Source organism: Bubalus bubalis, chromosome 5 (assembly GCF_019923935.1).
Source record: "Bubalus bubalis isolate 160015118507 breed Murrah chromosome 5, NDDB_SH_1, whole genome shotgun sequence".
NCBI classification, from domain to species: Eukaryota; Metazoa; Chordata; class Mammalia; order Artiodactyla; family Bovidae; genus Bubalus; species Bubalus bubalis.
The window spans coordinates 664,105-686,572 of record NC_059161.1 but is presented as its reverse complement, the minus strand read 5'-3'; the positions used below and the strand labels follow the sequence as shown (position 1 = coordinate 686,572).

The following is a 22,468-nucleotide window of genomic DNA, read 5'->3' as shown; positions in this document are numbered from 1 at the left end:
GCATATAAGTTACATAAGCAGGGTGACAATATACAGCCTTGACAGACTCCTTTCCCTGTTTTCAACCGGTCCATTGTTCCATGTCTGGTTCTGTTGCTTCCTGACCTGCATACAGGTTTCTCGGGAGGCAGGTAAGGTGGTCTGGTTTTCCCATCTCTTTAGGAATTTTTCCGTTTGTTGTGATCCATACAGTCAAAGGCTTTAGCATAGTCAGTGAAGCAGATGTTTTTCTGGAATTCCCTTGCATTTTCTATGATCTAACAGATGTTGACGATTTGATCTCTGATTCCTCTGCCTTTTCTAAATCCAGCTTGAAGATCTGGAAGTTCTTGGTTCAAGTACTGTTGAAGCCTAGCTTGGAGAATTGTGAGCATTATTACCAGCCTTAGAGATGTTTCTAAAGTGGGAAGCAGAGGCTGTCACCCTTCCAGACGCTTGAAGAAGCCTTCCCATGACTCACAGAGCAGCGTTCCACGCCTCATGGGCTCCGACCCCTGGAGTGACCTTTCAGCTCCACCAACCGTCTCACCTGGTGGAGTCTCCGCTTCCCAGGTGCAGCTGCGACCCCTGGGCCCTCGGCCCGCACCCTTGCCCCACAGCTTCAGGGCTCCCAGCCCTCGGCACCCTTGGAGTGCTACCTCCTGAAGCCAACCCTGTCCCTGGGTCAGAACAGCTCCCTCCCTCTTCCGGAGCTTTTCTGGTGCTTTCTGTGGCAAGGCGGTCGGGTGAGACAGGAGCAAAAGCTGGTGGCATAGCACTGCTAGTGAGACGGTGGCGGCCGTGGGCGGCCTCGAGCTGCTCCGCCGCTGCGGGTCACTTCCCACGCCAGGCCTTCAAGGCAGCCACTGTTATTACCTCTGTTCTGCGAAGAGGAACATGTGCAGAGGGAGGCCACCCCTGACAGCAGCCCGAGGAGAGGATGCTCGGACTGCGGCCCTGGGCGCGTGCGTCCAGCAGGGGCTGTCCTGGTTCGCAGTGTCCTCCTCCTGGTCCATGCTGTCTGCCCGTGAGACCAGAAGCCTGCTATCATCAGGAAGCAGACGGGACCCCTTGTGGGCTCCCCGAAGCCCAGGCACCGGCCGTGTGTGCGATGTCCACAGTCAGGGCGATGGTCTGACCCCCTGGGCCCTCGGGCCAGTGGTGACCTGAGGGCTCCTGAGGACGGAGCCTGCCTTCCCTGGTGGAAGGCTGATTCCTCTGTAGCAGGTGATTCACAGGGCCTTAAACCTCAGCTGGAAAGCTCCTGAAGGCTGTGGAGTCCATTATCTTTAATGGCCTGGAATCAGCCACAGCCCAGAGCTGTTTTGTCTGCGGCTCCTGGAGCCGGGTGCAGGGGGGAGGGCTGAGGTTAAAGGGAGCTGGCTCCCGCCTCCAGCCAGAGCTCGGTCTGGAAGTGCAGCTGCCGTGGCTGGTCCTTCCCTCGTCTGCTCATCCAGCCAAGCCCAACGGGATGACAGTGTCGGCGGATGTGGCCAGGGACGCGCCAGGACTGCCTCCCGGGTCTCCTTCCGTCCGCTGTGCGGCAGTGGCCGCTCCTGGAGTCCACAGAGCCTCACTGTGGATTCGGAGCAGAGCCGGCGGGATTACCATCGCCTTGTCCAGCCCCGACATTTGACTGATCAGGAACTGAGGCTCAGAGAGAAGCTGTGGACCTCTGCCCATCAAAGCAGGACCCCGAAGCTGGCACTGCTCTCTCGGCTCCAGGCTCACACGTCTCAGAGCTACCCAGAGCGCGTCCCGCTGGGCTCCAGGAAGCAGGGCCACAGCAAGGCTTTAGGGAAAGGGGGAGAGAGGGTGAGCAGAGGGGTTCCGGCTTCCCCAGCTGCTCGCAAGCAGATCAAGGTAGGTGCCTGAGCTGGAGGCCGGGTCTTCTGTGCGTTTTCGTCTTTGGAGCGGGTGGGAGAGTGCCGATCGTCGGGGACCAGCAGCATGGCCTGGGCCAGGCGCTGACCTCTGCTGGGCTTGCTCCTCACCTACTCCTCCGGGGACGCCCACTGCGCGAGGGGCCCTTTTCACCAGGCCCAGAGCGTGTAGAGAGGGCTTCTCTCCTGCTCCCTCTTCCTGGACACGAGGCTCCGGAGCGGAGGACAGACCCACAAGTTGGTCTCCACTTTCCACAGCCATCCAGAGGTTACCATCATTAATGGGGCTTCCGTTGACACTTGTACTCTCAAGGCTAATGGTAATCGCCAGATGACAGACAAAGACGCGTGGGGGAACTGAGGCTATAAACCCTGAGCCCCCTTCATCCCCACGGCCAGGATGCAGGGCGGCCACACGTGGCGAGCGCAAGCACCTCTGCACTGCTGAGCCCGAGCCCCGAGCGACTCCACACGCTCGGGGCACACGAGCACAACTTCAGGACCAACAGGCTGCTTTCCTGTCTAACGGCCTGCCTACCAGGCCACCCATCAACAAAGGCAGCAGTCAGCACATCATCCTCCTTTCTACCGAGAGAGGAACACGCCCTTCCGCCTCCCTCCACCTCCGCCCTCTTCTTTGCCAGAAAGAAACCCCGGACTGTCCCTGACAGGGTAGTCCTGCTGACTGTAATGGAGCTGCTGTTCCGACACCGGGGGCCCATGCTGCCCTGCCCTCAGGAGGGCCCCGAGAAGCCTCGACTGGCAGAGAGAAAACACTCAGCAAGCCGGGGGTCATCCCTGGGGTGCTTGGCGCCGGGGCTCCACCTCTGCCTGACGCCTGATGCCTGCGTGGCAGCCGCTGGTGTTTCAGTCCTGAGCATTCCCTGCCCCGCCCCCCGGGGCTGCGGGCGGACGACCACCCGTGGGCGACAAGCCTCCTCCACCTCTGGCTCCTCCCAGGTTCTTTGCATCAAGGTTTGCAGCCTCATTACACTCTCACCACCTTGCCCAGAAAAGCCCCGGGCGCTCTGAGATGTGATGCTCAGAGAAGGACCCGGTTCCGTAGGTGAAGGCGGGTCCCCGCAGCAGCACCCCTCAGCTGGACCACCAGGACGCGGGGCCGTCCGTGCAGGTCACAGTGGAACGCAGCGGCCTGAAGAAGGGGCCCCGAGGCCAGGCCGCAGTGCGTGCGGGAGGGGACCCCGAGTCAGGCAGGGACGAGGGACCACCCGCTGAGTGTCTCTCCGAGCTAGACGGTGTGACGGCATCGGGGCCGCTCCCGGGCTGTGGATCTTTAAGTCTGGTTCTGGCCTTAGAGCCGCGTAGTCTCTGTGACGAGGGTTATGACTTTCTGGTTCATAAATGCCCCGAGCCTACAGCAGGGGCCTGGCACACACCAGACACCCAGCAGCGTTCACGGAGCCAGTGAACTGAAGAAGCAGAAGAGAGGGCGGTCCCCGCCTCCTTCCCGTGGGCGCTGGGGGCCAGACCTTAGTCCCCCAGGCCTCTCTCCATGGCGTCCTCCGGGAACCTGCGGCCCAGCGGTCTACAGGCCCTCCTTCAACCACCTCCCCCACCCCACTGCGGACCAGCTCGAGCAGGGCCTGGGGTGCAGGACCCACGGGGCCCGCAGGCTGGCAGGGGAGCGCTGACAAGCACGGTGGCCATGGCTGCCCCAGAGAGAGCAGGTAGGGCTGCCCTGCAGTGGAGAAGAATCAACCGTCGTCCTGGGTGGGACACAGGCGGACACATCAAGAGCTCAGCTTTCTGCCTGTGAGGAGTCATTAGTGGTTCTGGGGAAAAGCCAGAGAAAAGATGTTTTATATGAACAATAAATTCTTCCATGAGCCACAAAACCCCACAGATTTGCAGCTAATAAGCCCACTGCTGCTGCTGCTGCTAAGTCACTTCAGTCGTGTCTGACTCTGTGCGACCCCATAGACGGCAGCCCACCAGGCTCCTCCATCCCTGGGATTCTCCAGGCAAGACCACTGGAGTGGGTTGCCATTTCCTTCTCCAATGCATGAAAGTGAAAAGTGAAAGTGAAGTCGCTCAGTCGTGTCTGACTCCTAGCGACCCCATGGACTGCAGCCCACCAGGCTCCTCCATCCATGGGATTTTCCAGGCAAGAGTACTGGAGTGGGGTGCCATTGCCTTCTCCAAATAAGCCCACAAGCGTAGGTGATTAAGGACTGGCAAGGGAAAAGCTCAATGTTCCCAGGGTTGGCCTCGGGCAGCTGCTGGCTGAGACTGGACCAGAGGCAGGGCACCCTGGGTGCCAGCCAGCAGGCAGCAGAGCACACTGAACTGCAGCCCCCAAAAGACAAGTCCAAGTCCTCACCCTTGGAACCTGTGACCTTATTTGGAGAACGGGTCTTTGCAGATATAAGATAAGGACCCTCTCAAGAGTGCTGGCTTATCAGGGCGGGCAGCAGAGCCAACAAGGTCCTCACCCAAAGAGGAGCCCCAGGACGCCTTGAGAAGCGGATGCAGAGACTGCAGGGAGCGCCCACCAGCCCGGGGACCTCAGGGACCTCGGCAGGTGCCGGATGTGAGGGGCTCCTGCAGATTCCGCCGCAGACCCCTCAGAGGAACCACCCCCTCCAACCTGACTCCGGACCCCCTGCCCCCTGAGCTGTGGGGAAATACAATTCTGGAGTTGTTTTTAAGCCACAAGGTTTGTCTAATCTGTTACGGCAGCCACAGAAAACTAGTCAGTGGCTGTGCCCAACCTGCTGGGGATCCCTGTCCGGGCATGCCTGGGCCCCAGCCTACGGAGGAGGTGATCCCGGCTCAGGCGCAGGGAGCACTCTGCCTTCTGACTCAGTGCAGGAGGGAAGCGGGGAGGAGGGAGGGAGGAAATAAGAGTAACTAGCTACTGGGAGAAAGGCGCATTGCTGTCCATCTGGGGCTACAGGGACGACAGGCTGAGGCAGCCAGCACAAGAGAGCACCAGCGTTCCAGGCTCTGGGAACTGTAAGACCTCTCCCCGCTTTCCACCTGTGGGGACTGAGGCCCCCGCAGCCCAGGCGAGCTGCGCGTGGCGCATGCCGACGGCAGAGCAGGGTCTGGACCCTGCAAGGACCTCCGTGCAAAGCCGCCTGGGGGCTGTCCCTGGTCAAGGCTGACCATCGGGCCCAGAATGGGGAGGTTCAGTTCAGTTCAGTTCAGTCCCTCAGTCGTGTCTGACTCTTTGCGACCCCATGAATCACAGCACGCCAGGCCTCCCTGTCCATCACCAACTCCCGGGGTTTACTCAGACTCATGTCCATTGAGTCGGTGATGCCATCCAGCCATCTCATCCTCTGTCGCCCCCTTCTCCTCCCGCCTTCAATCTTTCCCAGCATCAGGGTCTTTTCAAATGAGCCAGTTCTTCACATCAGGTGGCCAAAGTATTGAAATCTCAGCTTCAGCATCAATCCTTCCAAGGAATAGTCAGGACTGATTTTCTTTAGGATGGACTGGCTGGACGTCCCTGCAGTCCACGGACTCTCAGGAGTCTTCTCCAACACCACAGTTCAGAAGCATGAACTCTTTGGTGCTCCCTGGGATGTGGCTAGATGCTTTCAGGGCCCAGGCCGGGCCGCTTTGGGGCAGAGTCTGCTGGCCGGGGTGGTTTCAGGGACGAGAGGCAGAGGACCCTTTGCCTGGCGGCTGCTGTTGCCATGAGAGTGCTCTGTGAGGCAGATCCTGGGAAGCCCGCAAGGAGGCACAGCTTCAGGCTGTCCCCCAGACCTCTGCTGGGCGCTGGTCCTGGGCTAGAGGCGCCGTGGCCCCGGCCCCTTCACGGGGTGGCCCAGCAGCGCAGGCACTGGGCTACTCTGATTAGTTCAGTGAGGTGAAAAGAGGCCAGAGGGAGGCGACGCGCTCTGAACCCAGGCCCCTCTGTCCTCACAGGGCAGTCGTCAGGCCCCAGACCCAGGCCGGTGGGGGCGGGCTCAGCTGTGAGCACTGTGGTTAGGCCTCTTCTTTCTGAACAACTTCAGCTTTCTGAACAAATTCACCGATAAGTTCAGCCGGGCCTTTTAGGACTTTCCTCAACAGTTCTGCAGGGCATGCCGGGGTCTGCAGGCATGGTTTCCAGACACTGACCTCAGGGCCTAACAACATCCTCGGAGAACCTCCCTTTTCCTTCTCACCGGGCCCCTGGCAAGTCCAGGGACTGGTCTGAGCTCAGGGAGCTGGCACTGAATGGAGCGACGCGCCAGGAAGCCAGAGGCTTGGGGTCCACTGTCCGTCACTTACAAACTACAGAAACCTCGGCAGCTTGCCCCGAATCTCTGGATGGGTCTGGCCTGGAAAGTGGAGGTGCAGGACTCCAGAGCACTCTGACCCTGGATCTCCCGAGGGGCCGGCACCCTCACTGTGGGAGCAGAAAGGAGGCGTGCGTGCAGGAGGGCGTCTGTGCCTGCTGCCCGCAGCCAGGCTTCCCTGCAGGCTCTGCACGGTGAGGTGGCCTCAGGGAGCCAGGAGCCAGTTCCCACAGCCTGGCCTGTGAGATCAGACTCCCCGAGCAGGCAGGGCCTGCGCACCCCCGTCTGCGGGCTTCGTCCTGCCGCAGGAGGGTGGGCAGGCAGCCCCGGCCCCCACCCCGCCCTGGTCTCCTGGTGCTGCTGTTCTGGCATAAAAGAGAGTGCGTGTTCACCTCACTCGTGCAGGTGAGGGGATCCAGGGCCCACAGGGCTGGGGGCTCCTGCTCTGGTGCCCCAGCTGTGGCGGAGGAAGACCCGGGTGGGCGGTGGAACCCAGGCCATCTGGCCTCCAGAGCAGAGGTCACAACAGAAGCAAGGTGGTCACAGGGTCCCCGTGCAGTGCTCCAGCCATGCGCCCTGGTGTGTGTGGGAGTGTGTGTGTGGGTGTGTGTCTGGGCACCTGGTCCTCCACCCCTCCCCGGGTAGAAGAGCTGGGGGCCGCTGTCTCTCTGGAGAGGAGCCCACAGCTCAAGCCCAGCTGCAGCTCGGGCCAGGAGGCTTTGGTAGAGGGTCTAAGTGGCGGAGCCTCGGCCCTGCAGAGGGCCGTGCACAGACGCCCCAGGGTGACCACGGGGCTGCAGAGCAGGCCACTGACGCAACAGTTCAAGGTCTGACTTCCTCTCCTCCCGCTTCCAACCTCCCCTCCACCCCCCACATCTGGCTGTCTAGCCGGCCCCCCAATAAGCACTCTGGGCGACAGAGGACAAGAACACACCCTCCTTTTCAACAGGAGAGCAAACGTTGGAAGGAGAACTCAGTCCTCAGGGATGGGGTGGGAGGGTATTGAGCTCACGGCTGGGGTGGGGTGCAGGGGCGCTGGTCCCCGGGGGCGCCAGCTCCAACAGAGCCCCCACGGCTCTCCTTTAGTCCACATGCGCCTGGAAGGTCGGCGTCACTGTGGGTGAGACACTGCAGGCCTTGCCGCCAAGCGGTCCTGCCCCCGCAGCGGGTCCCTCAGCCGGTCCGTGCCCTCCACAGAGTGGGTGCAGGCCCCGGGTCTGTGCGGCGGGCTGGCTCCGCTGCAGATGAAAGGCAGGTGGGCGGCACCCGTGGCTCTGAAGCCCAGCCAGGCAGGTCGAGCCCAATGCCCTGCACTGCCATCCAGGCTCGTTGAGAAAGAATCAGGCCGCCGCCCCGACGGTGAAGAAACCGCCGCTAGCTGGCTTTCGAGAGGTGCCAACGCACACCCACCATGGCCCCCTTCCCAGCCGACTTCCCAGCAGAGCTCCCCACCCACCCACCGGCCAGGCAGACACAGGCCTCCCCCGACGCAGGTGCCTCATGGCTCCAAACCTGCCCCCCAGCTCCGGGTCCCCGAGTGAGGGGGCTGTGGGCACGGTAGTCAGGGCTGCTGGCTGCCTGCCCCCACCACCCAGGGGCCGCTGGCACCGGGCACACAGCAGGCAGCTCACACGGGGCCCAGAGACTGGACCAGCTCGGGACCTGGGCGCGTTTCCTCGGTCAACCCCCAAGGTCTGCTCTGCCCACGGACAGTAAGTCCAGGACCAGCTCTGCAGATGCCCACGGCCCAGCACGGCGACCGAGGGGCCTAGACCATGCTGGTCAACTGTCCACCTGCCCCTGGCAGCCGGCCGGGCAAGGCCAGCTCTCCTGATCACAGGCTGGTGCAACGGCCCTCGCGGGAGGCAGGCTGGGGTGGGCAGCCCTGCGCTTCGGCACCGCGTCCCGTCCACTCCCCGCAGCCCAGGCTTGCTGGTCCCCGCCTGTCTCCTCTGCTGCTTGGATGCGGGAAAGCCCTCACCTCAGGAATAAGGCTCCGTGTGTGGGGTGGGGTGTTGGGGGGCGAGAACATTGGCCCGTGAGTCGGGGCTCACTCTTGGTGACCTCCCAGGCCTGGCCCCGCTGTGGGTGACTGAGGCGCAGCACTCCCGGGAGCCGGGGGGTTGGCGGGACTGCAGAGGGGGCGCTGAGGGCGTGGGCATGCTCTGGACAGAGCTGCTCCAGGACGTGACGTGGGGTCACGCGGCCTCCCCAGAGCCCACAGCTCGGGCGCTGACAGGCGCGCCCCACTCCATCAGCAGCGCGCTCCCTCCCCAAGCCTTCTGTCTCCAGGTTCAGGGCCCTCATTCCTCCTGCTTCTCCTCAAAGCCCCACGTCCATCTCAGATCTCGTGGGCTTTGGTCTCCCTGTGGGCACAGCCCCTCCCCCAGGAAGAGGGGGGCGCCCTCTGAGAGGGACCCTCCAGGGAAAGGCCGCGCCCATCGGGACTCGGGCCCATCAACAGCACTCACAGGGTCTCCAGGTTCTGCAGCCCCTCGAAGCTGTGCGCCCCCAGATGCCGGATGCGGTTGTTATGGAGATGCCTGTGTGGGAGGAGAGGCGTGTCAGGGGTGGACCCAGGGCCGAATGGCGGGGGCTGGGGGACAGACGCTCTCAAGCGGGAACAGCCAGGTCTCCAAGGCTGGAGCGACTGCGGGCTACACTGTGTCCGCTTCCTATCAAAGGAAAAAGCCAGAGGCATGGCCTCGGGCGGGCGGGGGTGGTGAGTGTGGGAGAGACTCCCATGGTCGAGAGCAAATTGAAAGTAAACCGCAGCACGTTCTCCCAATTCCTAATGGAAAGAGCGCAAGCATTAACACGGAAACGGGCCCCACCCCAGCCCAGTATCGTAACAGCAGCAGCACAGCAAGGACAGACAGAAGCTCAGAGCAGAGACCGAGGCCGCGGAAACGCGCCGGGGCCTCAGCAGAGGCCCAGCTGTGAAAAGAAGGTCCTGAGACGTCTCCAGGGAGCCCCCGAGCTGGAGAGAGGCGCGGTGTCTTTCCGGGGGGTGGGGGGCAGGGAAGGAGATGAAGGCTCCTCCGGAGCTGAGCCCAGGGGGACCTCTGTCGGGAGGGAACGCGCATCTCCCACAGCCTGAGCCTGTGGAGGGAGCCCTGCCTGCACAGCACCCCACACCCCGGGGCCCACCCCACACCCCGGGGCCCACCCCACACCCCGGGGCCCACCCCACACACCGGGGCCCACCCCACACCCTGGGGCCCACCCCACACACCAGGGCCCCGGGCACCTGTGGGCAGGCGACCCTCATTCACCCACAGTCCCAACCCACAAGCTGCAGTCTGGGGGGAGCCCAGGGGGCCCTTGGCAATGCAGCGGTCCCAGGAGGAGCCAGGAAAAGGTGTCAGCTGGCAACCGTGCAAGCACACAGCAGGAAACTAGGAGCAGAGAGACGCCAAGGCCGCCGGGGCCACAGCCCGCAGGGAGCCGCCGGGGCCCCAGCCCGCAGGGAGCCGTCATGGGCAAGGGGCAGCAGGATGCTCATCAGCCCCTTCTGCCGCAAAGCAAGCCCATGAGCACCCCAGAGGCAGCACTTTAAATGGGGGGAAGGAATCGAGGACCAAAACTACATCATTAAAAACTAGTCAATAAATTTGCAACAGGGAGCAGTACAGGTGCTGCTGAGTACAGGGGTGTCAGAAAAAACGCCTGAGCTAACACCAGAAGCTGAGAGGCGAGGAGACATGGCCTGCGAGTCACACGCGGGCGCTGACGGCTCTGGGGCCGGATCCAAAGGCAGACAAAGGGCGTATTCAGAAGTGCGACCCAGAAGAAAACCCTCCAAAACAAAGAGTGGAATCCGGAGGTGAAAAGCACATGTTGTTTCAGGAAAACTGGATGAAAAAAATCCCACACTGTGTCATAGTCTAGTGAAGCCATTCAAGTACAAAGATTAAAACATATCTTTGGGCAGGAGAAGGAAATTGGAACAAGGGAAGGAATCAGTCTGGCCTCCAAGACGCTCAGGGAGCAGGGTGGCAGGCGTGGCGGGTAGGGACTGCGTGCTCCCCGCTCCTCCGCCAGGAGGCACCAGACTCCGCAGGGGCTTCCAATTTGATGGGGGAACACAGGCCCCGGCTTCCAGGAGTGAGCCCTGGCCCTCCCCACTTCCTCCAACTCTCAGCACACTCCAGCCTTTCTCCCTGCGCCGCATCCCACTGAAGCTCGTCTCCAGCCCTCCCTGCCATCCCAGCGCCTCCTGCTTCTGCACGTCCAGCCTCAGGCCTGCAGACCACTGCACTAACCCTGGCGTCCTGAGCGCCTCTGGCAGCCCAGCCTCCTGGGACGCCTGGTCTGGAGGAAGGGGTGAGACCCACACCCAAGCCAGCACTGCAGTCCACTCAGGCCCTCCCAGGGGCCCCGCAGGGCGGCCTGACGAAGGCTCAGGGCTCGGGCTGAAGGGAAGTCCCTCTCCGTCAGCTGGTCGCCCATGCCTCTGGCCTGAGCCTCGAGCACCCATCTTCCTCCTCTGCGCTTTCCTGCAGGCCAGCCCGGAGCCCTGGGCGGCCTCCTGCAGCCCCCTTGCCCTGGACGGCCTCCAGCCACAGCAGCCCCTCTCCTGCCTCAGGGCGGTGTCAGGGCCTCCAGGCTCTCCTGAGCTCTCCCGCCCCTGCCCCCCGGAGACCTGAGATCCCAGGCTGAGCTTCTGCACCCCACTCCTCGACCAGACCCTGGCCTCCGACCCTGACTCTTCCTCCACAATGTCCCTCAGGCTGGTGCGTCCGCCTCCACCCTCCCGTGTCCCTCTGTGTCCTTCAGGTCACCCTTCTGGGGCCTCTTCCCACCTCCAGGCCCCCACTGGCAGGCCAGAATCAAACCTGCGCTCCGAGGTCCCAGATCACCCTCCAGCCTCCTCTCCAGCCACACTGGACCACTCGCCGGCGCATCCTCACCGACACCTGCCAAGAGCCTGTCCCCTGCTCCTCACCCATCCAGCTCTAAACCGTCCTTCCAGCCAGGACCGCCCCGCAGGCCCCCGTCCCCCGCCAGCTGCTCCGGCCGCCCTGCGCCCGGGCCGAGGCTGACTCAACACCCAGTACCCTCGCCCTGCGCTCCGGGGCGGCATTGCTGTCCTTCCCAGTGCCCCCGCCACTCCCCCAGGCCTGGGGCAGCGGCCGGAGCTCACTCCTGGCTCTGCGGGTCCCACAGAACGTGGCTTCTGCTCCCACTTGCTCCTGCTGCTCAGCGGTCAGGGGCCCACCGTGAGGACCCCTCATTCCAGGAGTTCCATCTCTCAGAGACCCACGATTCGCAGGGAGCATCAGGACGTCACAGGGGTATCACCAAAGCTGGGATCAGGGCCCCCGTCCTGCTCACCCTCTGCCAACCCACGGCCACCCAGGGAGGATGCTGCGGCCGTCCCGACAGAGGATGAGGCTCTGGAGCAGTTCATCCGTGTCTCCCGTCTCCCAGGACAGAGAATCAGACAAACAAATGCTGCTCCTCCCTCTCTCAGAAGGAACTAAGCCTTGTCCACTCCTTGGTTTGGAAAATCAAACCAGATTTCCAAGAGCAGAGGAGGCCTCATGCCCATTTCACAAAGTCTGGACATTCCCGTGGCAGTAAGTCTGTAACCCAGAGCAATTACACACGGTTGCCAAGCCCTTGGTAATTGCCCTATGAACTCAGTAACCGTCCACAGCAATTAGCCGGGAGCTAACCCGTGCCCACAGGTCCGGGGGGGGAGGGCAGTGAGCCCCAGGCCGCAGGCCCTGCCTGGCACACCGTCTCCTGGGGCGCTCCCCCGGCAGCGCTCTGCTCTCTAATCAAAGCGCAGGCTCTCCGCTGCTTCTCCAGGCTGGCAGATGAAGGGAATTTATCCCACCCCTGCACCAAAGCACAACGCTGCACCCACCCGTCACCCGATGCAAGAACGGTGAGGCATTCCCAGCGTGCACTCCCAAGTGTGGCACAGTTACAACCTGTGCACAGAACCGCAGAGAAAACAGCAGCTGAATGCGTTTCCCAGCCTCTCAAAGCACTTCCAGTGCCGCCCGGCCTCCTGACAGCCTGGAACGGTCGCCTCACTTTACCACGGAAACCCCAGGGACACCCCTGAGCAAAGCCGGCGGGCACTCACAGCACCACGAGGCTGGACAGGTTCCAGAAGGCGTAGTCGGGGACGCGGCCGATGCGGTTCAGGGCCAGGGTCACAGCCTGCAGGGCGCGCAGGTGGCCGAGGGCCCTGACGGGGATCTCGGTGAGGGCGTTGTCGTCCAGCCACAGGTGGCGGAGGGAGGTCAGCCCCTCGAAGCTCCTGTCCGGGACCAGGGAGATGAGGTTGGCATCCAGGCGCCTGCGGGAGGGGACAGGGAGAGTCTGGGCCGGGGCAGCGGGCCCCCAGGGCTCCACGGCCCGGCTCCTCAGGTCCCGGGTGCCCCTCCGCTCCAGCCCGAGGCCCTTTATGCTTTGCATCCCTGTTGGTGACCCAGCGCTGGTCCACAGCCCAGGACCACAGTACCCCCCATGTCCAGGTTCCCTGTCTGCGCTGCAGCTCCCCTGTTCTGAGGACGCTGGCTCTCAGCCCCGTCCGCTCCAGGCCGGGCCAGAAAGCAACTATGGTCCCCCATCGACCTGGGGACAGTTCCACCCATGGACACGGCCAAGGAAAGACCTTCTCAGAGCCGCAAGCTGATCCCTGGCACCTGACCCCGGTGCCCCTGCTCCCCAGCACCCCTGTTCCCCGGTGCCCCTGCTCCCCGGCGCCCCTGCTCCCCAGCACCCCTGCTTCCCGGCACCTGACCCTTGTACACAGATCGCGGTGCCCCTGCCCCCTGGGACTGCCCCCCAGCTCAAGGACTAGCTGTCAGACGGGGCTCCCTGCTTGGCTGATGCCTATGGGGACTGCTGGATGTTGGACAGGCAGACAGGGGACAGCCTGTCCACAGCAGAGCGTCCAAGGAGGTGGAGGACCTCTGACACGAGTGGAGGAAGACTCTGCCAGCTGAGCAGCCCGTCCCAGCCTCTCAGGACTGCGCCAGGCCTTTACCCCCGTGCCTCCTGGCCTGGGGCTTGGGCTGAAGCCCCACCCCCGGCAGCTGGTTCCATAGGGTCGAGGCAAGCTGACCGGTGGCCATGGATCTGCCCGTGGGCTCTGCTGTCTTGAGGGGCTTTGCACCGAGGCCTGGTCTTCCGCATGGGCATGTGGCACCTGTGTCATGGAAACCCTGGACCCCAACCACACAGCCCCAAGCCCCCTCATCCTGGCCCCAAGGAAGACTGCCATGCTGGGTGGTGGGGGGCCTTTCTCCTGCCCCAGCAGCACAAGCCTGCGAGCCAGCAGCCAGCAGGGCTCCATCTGCTCTGAGCTGCTCACCAGTGCCCTCCCCATCCCTGGGAGAAACGCCAGGCCAGCCAGGAGGGGGCTGTGGGTGAACAGGCCGACCCCAGAGCCTTGGATGAGAGGGCAAACGGACCGAGACAGGCCCTGAAGCCTGCAGCGGGAGAGACCTCCACGCACGTCACACCTGCCCCGACGGCTACAAGCCCCTCAGTAAGGGCCTGTCCCTCTGGTCACTGTCCCCAGAACCTGATGGTCCGACTGTGGCTACTGACCTGGGGGCCACAGGTGGAAGCAAATTCTAAGACCCCGCCCGGGATGCCTGGCTCAGAAGGCCTGAGGGGGCCTGGAATCTGTCTCCACGCACAGGCAGGTGGGACGGGGCTGGATGAGCATCGGCTCTGTCCCTGCCCTCTGCATCAGTGGGAAGGCCAGGCTGACAGTCCCAGAGCAATGTGATGGCCAGGGACGCGTTAGGAGGAGCCCCAGGAGAAGAGGATGCCATGCAGCCACCCGCCGGACAAGGAGGAATTAGCTAGTGAGGGGGACAGCAGAGGGAGGCCTGTGGGAGACGAGCGACCACGAGGGGCTTCAGGAAGGCGAGGGGTGGGAGGGAGCAGGGCAGGGGCAGCTGGCGAGGCCGGCGGGGCTGGGGCTCAGGGGCCCGAGGGCAACAATGCCGCAGGGGAACAGGAAGCCAGGAAGGGCTTTACCCTAAAAAGGGAAGAAGGCCGTGGCCAGGATTCCGGTGCTAGGGAGGGGCCGTTCCAGAGGGGGACGTGTCAGCAAAGGGACAGGCGCTCTGCACGAGCCCCTCACCCAGAAGCGGGTGTGGGCACATCCTGGGAGCTCGAGGGTGAGCTCGACCACTGCAGGGTCGGGCCCCTGGAGAGTCCCTTCCTGATGGCACCCCTGCTGCCCTGCCCTGGGATGTCCCTGAACCTCCAAGGTGCAGGAGCCAAGGTGCAGGCTCCCTCGCACAGGACCGTCAGCTGGCAGTTCCGGGCGCCTTGATCAGCCCCACACGGACGCGCCCTTCGCCTCGCCCCACCCCAGGGTCCATCACAGACCCTCGCAGAGCAGGCCCATGGGATCGGCACCCGCAGCCCCACGTGGCCTCACCTCCTCCCTGCCAGCGTTCAGGGCCCAGGGTACCGAGAGTGAGCCCACTGAGTCCCAGGGCATTGTATGCATCAGGCCGTCTAATCCTCACCTGTGAGGTTCACATTTCCCAAAGGATAAAAGCCACGTGCAGCCCCATCACATGTCCAGTAAGCGGCGCAGCTGGGCTTCCAGCCTGGCCGCGGCTCCACAGGACACACCTCTAACCACCGTGCAGGTCAGCGAGCACGCAGCACGTGCTCCCTGCCCCTGCGCCTCCCCGGCCTTGGCCCAGGCTCCTCACTCGGCTCACACAAAGCCTGCGGCCCCATCGAGGAGGCTGGCCACACCTGCTCCGCCATCCTCTCCAGGGCATCGCTGGATGCCTCAGACCTTCCTCTGGCAGGTGGTCCATCAATTGTCAACTCAGCACCGCCTGGGACCTCGGTGGAAAGGCAGAGTCTGAGGCCCTGTCCCAGACCAGCGAGTCAGCACCTGAATTCCAGCCCGACCGCAGGTCATCCACCGAGTGCTGAGTGCAGTGGTGTCTGCTGATGCTCGGGTCGGCGGGAGGGACGCCGACAGGAGGGGAGCCTGAACAGTGAGCCAGGCGCCTCCTCCTGTGCTGGGGCTCTGCTCTGGGGTCCGCGCACCCATCACCCCAGGCCTGGGGCTCCAGGCCACCCTCTGGGGAGAATCCCCCCCACATCCCGGCCGCGGGGCTCACAGACAGCAGGGGAGCGGCCCCCCAGCCTGGGGACCCGGGCAGACCTTCCTGCAGGGTGTGTCTCGCTCAGATGTTCGTTCCACGCTGTGGGGGCTCTCCCCCACCTCGCTCCCATCCAGAGACCCCTCACACCCTGGAGACCCTGGGGGGCGGCGCCTTCGTCCCAGCTTTCCCAGAGACTGGGCAGTGAGCGGAGCCCCGAGTCCCCCCAGATCACAGCCCACACCAAGGGCCTTAAGGAAAGGCGGGAAGTAGACCAGGACAGAGGGGCAGGGTGTTACGGGCGAGGGCCGCAGGCAGGACACAGGGCCAGCGCGGGCCAGAAGTGGGCACAGACCTCAGACGGCTTAGGTCAAATCCAAAGGTCCAGCAACTGCGGAACGGGGGTGGCCGAGTGGGCTGGAGCTTGGCTCTCAGGCTCTGCCTCTCAAGGGCGTCTGGGCCCCCCAGGCGGAGACGCACCCCCGCCGTGACAACCAGGACCCCGAGATGTCCCTGTTCCCACTTACAAGCCCTTGCCCTGGGCCCAGTCAGTGCGAATAACTTCTTAGAGTACGTAGGTCCCACGCAGTGTATGCGCTTTACGTGGCAGGTCTCCCCTGGGGTCCTGTGAGCAGACACATCCAGGCACACCTCCCTCATTTAGCCTCTGGGTGGGTCTCCTCGGCTGACTGGTTTGGGCACTGCACGCCTGAGGGACTGCTCAGGTGAAATGCACACAGCGCGTTTCCCTGATGTGGGGGTGCCCCTGTGGCTCAGCTGGTAAAGAAGCGCCTGCAGCCCCCAGGACCCCAGCTCAGTTCCCGGGTCGGGAAGATCTGCTTGAGAAGGGAACGGCTACCCACTCCAGTCTTCCTGGGCTTCCCCTGTGGCTCAGCTGGTAAAGAATCCACCCGCAATGCGGGAGACCTGGGTTCAATCCCTGGGTTGGGAAGATCCCCTGGAGAAGGGAGCATCTACCCACACCAGCATTCTGGCCTGGAAAATTCCATGCACTGTATAGTCCATGGGGTCACAAAGATTCGGACACGACTGAGTGACTCTCACTTCACTTCACACACAAAGCACAGCCCAGCACCCCTTCCTTCTAACAAGGAGGACATCCAGAGGGGCCAGGGACTTCAAGGAGGAGTGAAGGACCCCAGGGAGGAGCTGGGGACCCCAGGGAGGAGCTGGGGACCCCAGGGAGGGGCCGGGGATCCCAGGGAGGAGCGGGGGACCCCAGGGAGGGGCCAGGGACCCAGGGAGGAGCAGGGGACCCCAGGGAGGGGCTGGGGACCCCAGGGAGGAGCGGGGAACCCCAGGGAGAGACTGGACACCTGGCAACTGCAGATCCTCCTGGTGGTTTTGGCCGTGAGGACAAACAGCGCCTTCAGGGAGACCCCAGCCAGGAGCCGGGGCAGCCGAGGTGGGCGGGGGCCAGGCTCCAGGTGGCCGTCTTCGACTTGACTCACCCACAGCCTCCAGAAGAGCAGGTGGAGACTCGGGTCCTGCTCGCTCGGAGCTCAAGGAGCCACCAGCCTTGCCCACCGTGCCCGAGAGGCCTGGAGCCCAGAGGAGAGAGGGCTGCCCCAAGCGGGTCAGTGGTCGGGCTGGACTCACACTCAGCGCCTCTCCACAGCCTGGCTCCCTACCAGGAAGCACCTCTGAGCCCAGAGGCCACATCCCCCTGGAAAGCAGAGTCCCTGCAGCCCACAGAGCCCTAGACTGACCCCACAGACCCTCTGGAATTTCCTTCTCTGATCCTCCCTATATCCCACCAGATCTCAGTCAGAGACAAGACCGGAGGAACAGATCGGGAGTCCTAGTGGACCACCAGCTGACACGCCCGTCACCAGGGATCCATTCAAAAGGCTAGGGCCCACTGCCTGCTCCCGAGCTCTGAGCACAGGCCGGCAGGACCCAGGGAGGGCGGAGGGCGGAGGGAGGCAGGGCAGGCCCCAATCCACGCTGCTCCAGGCGCGGGGCCTCTCCTGCTCCAAGTCAGGCACGTGGAGGAGAGAACGCAGGGCAGCAGGGCAGGAGCAGGCACTGGCTGAAGCCGACGGCCCTCAGAGAGCAGCCAGCCTCTCCTCTAGCCGGTGCTCCCAGGGCTCCCCCGGGGCTGCCCCTCGCCCTGAGCAGCGCCCTGGCCCGGCCAGCCTGGCGGGGCCCTTCCTGGGCCTGCCCCACCGCTTTCACAGAGGAGCCCCTGTGGGCAGCCGCCTCCTCCCTGCATGCAGCCTTCCAGCCGCACACATAGAAGGGCAGGCGGGCAGGGAGCCCCGAGAGTCTGGGTGGCCGCGGGGAGCCACTGGGTGGGACACCCAGGAGCGTCCTGCTTCCTGAACCGGAAACCCTCCTCCCCGAGGCCATCCTGACTCAGGAGGGCAGGAGGCCCTAAGCACGGGGCCCCCTTCCGGAGCACCAGACTGCTGACCCCCAGCCTGCAGCCACACCAAGGGCAGCCTCTTCGCTGGAGGCCCTGGGGCCCAGCCCTGCACCCCCGGCACGTGGGGCCTGCACAGGCCTCGCCAAGGAAGGCAGGGTAGGGCAGGGAGGCGCTGGGGGAGGTCCTCACAGTGGGGAAAGAAAGCAGCCGCTTCGGAGCAGCGACCCTGTGCCTGAGGTGGCGTTGGCAGCGGCGGGTGCTGGGGGCTGGCCACAGGGAAGGCGGAGGCTTAGGGACAGACTGGCACCGGCCAGGCGGCAAGGACGTGCCCGGGCCGCCCTCGTCAGCACCGCTGGCAGCACCAGCCTCTGCAGGAGGGCACGCAGCTCCCGGGGGGCAGGCTTGGGAGGAGGGCACGCAGCTCCCGGGGGGCAGGCTTGGGAGGAGGGCGCTCGGCTCCCGGGGGGCGGGCTTGGCAGGAGGGCGCTCGGCTCCCGGGGGGCGGGCTTGGGAGGAGGGTGCTCGGCTCCCGGGGGGCGGGCTTGGGAGGAGGGCACGCAGCTCCCGGGGGGCAGGCTTGGGAGGAGGGCGCTCGGCTCCCGGGGGGCGGGCTTGGGAGGAGGGCACGCAGCTCCCGGGGGGCAGGCTTGGGAGGAGGGCGCTCGGCTCCCGGGGGGCGGGCTTGGGAGGAGGGCACGCAGCTCCCGGGGGGCAGGCTTGGGAGGAGGGCGCTCGGCTCCCGGGGGCAGGCTTGGGAGGAGGGCGCTCGGCTCCCGGGGGGCGGGCTTGGCAGGAGGGCTGGCCCACCTGAGGCCAAGTAGACACGGCCAGCTCACAACGAGGTGCCCCTGCACATTGACCCCCTCCCCACGCCCTGCCCCCTGAAGGCCTCTTTGCTCTCACTCAGCTCCCACAAAGCCACTGGCGTGCCCCCACTAAGCACCGGGCCGCCCAAAGTCCCCTCATCTCTGTTCAGTCACTGAGTAGCCCTCAGCTTGGTCAGGCTGGATTAAATGCAGCCTGGTGGCCTGACTGAATCCTTCTAAGCGCTCACAGGCTCTGAGTGCCAGGCCGGCCTGGGCTCGGCGCTGGGCTCCGGCATGAGCTGCACACAGCCCGTCTCTGGAGAAGCTCCTGGACTGTCTGTCCTTTAATCAGCAACACAAAGACCTCGGCCATCGACACCCTTGCAGGATCCTCGCCAGGCAAGCCAGCCTTTCACACACGCCTTCCTACTGAACCCCCACCCAGAACCTGGAAGGCTGTCGTGTTTGCCTCCTCTCCTGCAGCAAGGAGTCTGTGGCTCCAAACCCATGGCTGGGACTTAATCAAGTGTGTGGGAAATGCTCTGCAGCTGGGGCCTGCCCTCTGCCTGTGGGAAACCCATGAAGGCCTCACGGAGGAGGTGACATCTGAGCTGGTTCCCAGGGGAGGGGTCTCCCAAGGGGCAGTGCTGGAAGAGGGCAGGAGGAGCAAGCCCGAGGCAGGAAGGGGATTGGGTGCCTGGGCTAAGCTTGGGGGATGAGAGAAGGGCCTGAGGGTGAGGTGGTGGGTCCCCAGTGACTTGGGAGGGGAGGGGTGCAGGCAGGAGGTGGGGCCCCGGTGCACAAGCCAAGGGCCCCCCGAAGAGAAGGCTCCTGAGGGGCAGAGGCCGTGGTCAGGGGACACAGGCGGGTAACCGAGGAACAGCGAGCGCTTCCTGAGGCCCCCAGCAGGGCCCCACACCCCACTGCATGCACAGACAGTCCCACACACTGCGCGCACACACACACACACACACACACACTGCCCCAGACACACTGCACACACACACTGCCCCAAACACACTGCCTCACACACACTGCCCCACACTGCACACACACTGTACACACACACTGCCCCGAACACACTGCACACATACACTGCTCCTCCCACACACACTGCCCCAAACACACACTGCCTCAGACACACACTGCCCGCACGCATGCTGATGCCACCCCCAGCCGGGCCCTCCCCACCCCAGCTGCACGAGCAGACGCCGCGGCAGCCACACAGGCCGGGTGCTGCCAGGCCGCCTGGAGCAGAGCCTCCTGTGAACCAGCCGGGCCGCTGACCAGAACGGGCAGGGCCGCGGAGGCCAGTCCCACAGGGGCCCCGGGGCTGAGGCTGCACGTCTGCCCTGGGAGTAGCCATTGAGCCTCGAGTCCAGGGTAGGGGACCCCAGACTGTTCCCGGGGTACCCTCTGAGCCCTCCTCCAAGCCAGCACCAAGGGTGGGGCGGCGAAGGGCTCCCAGGCCCTCTCTGCCGGGAGCAGGCGGACTGCTCTGGGCCTGAGACACCGCAGCGGAAGCTACTGCCCGTGGCCCCCAGGGCCCTCCACCAGCCGGGGGGAGGCCGCTGTGCCTGCGGAACTGTCTCTACGGTGAGTTCACCTGGATTGACACACGTGCCTGGCAGCAACCAGCTCTAAGAACCCAGCCGCGTTTGTGCAGGACACACCAGTGCCCATCCAAAGGGGTTCCCCGGCTCAAGGCATGAAGGTGAGAAAGCAGCAACAGGTGCGGCCGAGGCGTGTGCGCGCAAGGCTGTGTCCACACAGCACAGAGCGGGTGCGTGCCCTGGGGCGCGCGGGGCTCGGGGGCAGGAGCACGCGGAGGACAGCCCCTGGGCTCAGCGGTGGGCCTGGGAGGGGAGGCCGGGCCTTCTGGAGACACGGCTCCTGCTTGTGCCCTCTGAGCCAGGACGGGCCTGGCTGAGCACGTGTGCAGCCTCCTGCGGACGCTTGGGGTGGCCACCCTCCCACCACGGCCACACGCGTTTCAGGGTGACTGAATCTGCCAGTTGGGGCGGTAGTCCTCTTTCAGGATATGGAAGTTGTGCATGCTTAGTCGCTCAGTCTTGTCTGATTCTTTGCGACCCCACAGACTGCAGCCCACCAGGCTCCTCTGTCCATGGGATTTCCCAGGCAAGAATACTGGAGTGGGTTGCCATTTCCTTCCCCAGGGGATCTTCCCCACCCAGGAATTGAACCCTCGTCTCCTGCTCTGGCAGGTGGACTCTTACCACTGAGCTACCGGGGAGGCGGCCGGTACGGGAGCTGCCCGCGGTGACTTTAGAGATCCAGGTAGACACTACTTGCCAGCCTTTAGATTAGCGGAGAAGACAGCTTTCTGAGAGAAACTTCTGGGACGGGGACACAGGCTTGGAACGCAGGGAGCTTTGGCCAAAAGGACAGGGCTCCAGGGAAGATGCTCAGCGTGCGTGTCGAAGGCAGGCCCAGGTCAGCGCTGGGCCCTGGACCGTTACCATGCTCCTCTCTGATTAACGCGAAGGCCGCTGGGGCACCAGTATGTGTGCTCCCTGAAACCCGTCGAGGGGGCCTTCAATCTGCATGGCTTTGGTTTGCTCTGGTGGGCTTTGAGGTGCGTCCCCACTGTTCATAGGATGGTGTGCAATGAAGAGACCTTCATGGAGTGAGAGCTGAGAGGGACCCTGTAACCCAGGAGGAGAGGGCTCAGAGATGGTCGAGGTCAAGAGTACAGAAAGGGCAGAGCGGGAGAAGGCGGTTGGCCTGGGACCCGGGGTCCCTGCCCTCCCGCCCTGGTCCCTGGGGGAGCAGTCACAGAAAAGGTCTCAGGGGTCCCCTTGCCTGGCCTCCCACGGTGTGCAATGCTGAGTCCAGCGGGTTGGGACCAGCACCCCAAGGGGAAGTGCCCTGAGGTGATGGAGAGAGTGGGGGGCAGAGAGGACAGTGATGGCTAGGCCCCCAGAAATTCAGAGTCGTGCTTTGCTGCAGGGGTGGCTGGGCGTGCGAGGTGCAGGAGAGGGCTCTTATTCCATCTGTGTCCCCACCCAACAGAGGGGCTGTGGGGACACCCAACGGGGGGTGGGGTCACCCAACAGAGGGGCCCCCACCCAACAGAGGGGCCCCCACCCAACAGAGGGGCTGTGGGGTCCCCACCCAACAGAGGGGCTTGGGGACACCCAATGGGGGGGTGGGGTCACCCAACAGAGGGGCTGTGGGGTCCCCACCTAACAGAGGGGCTGTGGGGACACCCAACGGGGGGGCCCCCACCCAACAGAGGGGCTGTGGGGACACCCAACGGGGGGTGGGGTCACCCAACAGAGGGGCTGTGGGGTCCCCACCCAACAGAGGGGCCCCCACCCAACAGAGGGGCTGTGGGGTCCCCACCCAACAGAGGGGAGTGTGGACACCACCCAACAGAGGGGCCCCCACCCAACAGAGGGGCTGTGGGGACACCCAACGGGGGGTGGGGTCACCCAACAGAGGGGCTGTGGGGTCCCCACCTAACAGAGGGGCTGTGGGGTCCCCACCCAACAGAGGGGATGTGGGGTCACCCAACAGAGGGGCTGTGGGGTCCCCACCTAACAGAGGGGCTGTGGGGTCCCCACCCAACAGAGGGGAGTGTGGACACCACCCAACAGAGGGGCCCCCACCCAACAGAGGGGCTGTGGGGACACCCAACGGGGGGTGGGGTCACCCAACAGAGGGGCTGTGGGGTCCCCACCCAACAGAGGGGCTGTGGGGTCCCCACCCAAGAGAGGGGGTGTGGGGTCACCCAACAGAGGGGCTGTGGGGACACCCAACAGAGGGGCCCCCACCCAACAGAGGGGCTGTGGGGTCCCCACCCAACAGAGGGAGTGTGGGGTCACCCAACAGAGGAGGTGCGGGGTCCCCACCCAACAGAGGGGGTGGGGACACCACTCGCCGCCTCGCCCTACACAGGAAGGTCTGCGTCTGTCGGAGGAAAGCGGTTTCGTCAGTTCTTTTTATGCCACCTAATAAGATCCTTCCCCTTAACGGCAACCTCCCAGCAGATCAAAGCGAGACTATTAAAATGAAGCCAATCCCC

At 64.3% G+C, this 22,468-nt stretch overlaps 1 protein-coding gene across 4 annotated transcripts in view; it reads right to left on the bottom strand.

Annotated features, from left to right (window-relative positions):
• The window catches only part of LGR6 (leucine rich repeat containing G protein-coupled receptor 6), an 86,688-nt gene that overhangs the window by 17,192 nt on the left and 47,028 nt on the right, over positions 1 to 22,468 (bottom strand). For all 4 annotated transcript variants that reach the window (XM_025285223.3, XM_044942592.2, XM_044942593.2 and 1 more), the window contains exons 5-6: positions 12,216 to 12,431; positions 8,587 to 8,658 (exon numbers count right to left, since the gene is read on the bottom strand). In XM_025285223.3, the coding sequence (XP_025141008.3) occupies positions 8,587 to 8,658; positions 12,216 to 12,431 (288 nt within the window). The remainder of the gene's footprint in view (positions 1 to 8,586; positions 8,659 to 12,215; positions 12,432 to 22,468) is intronic.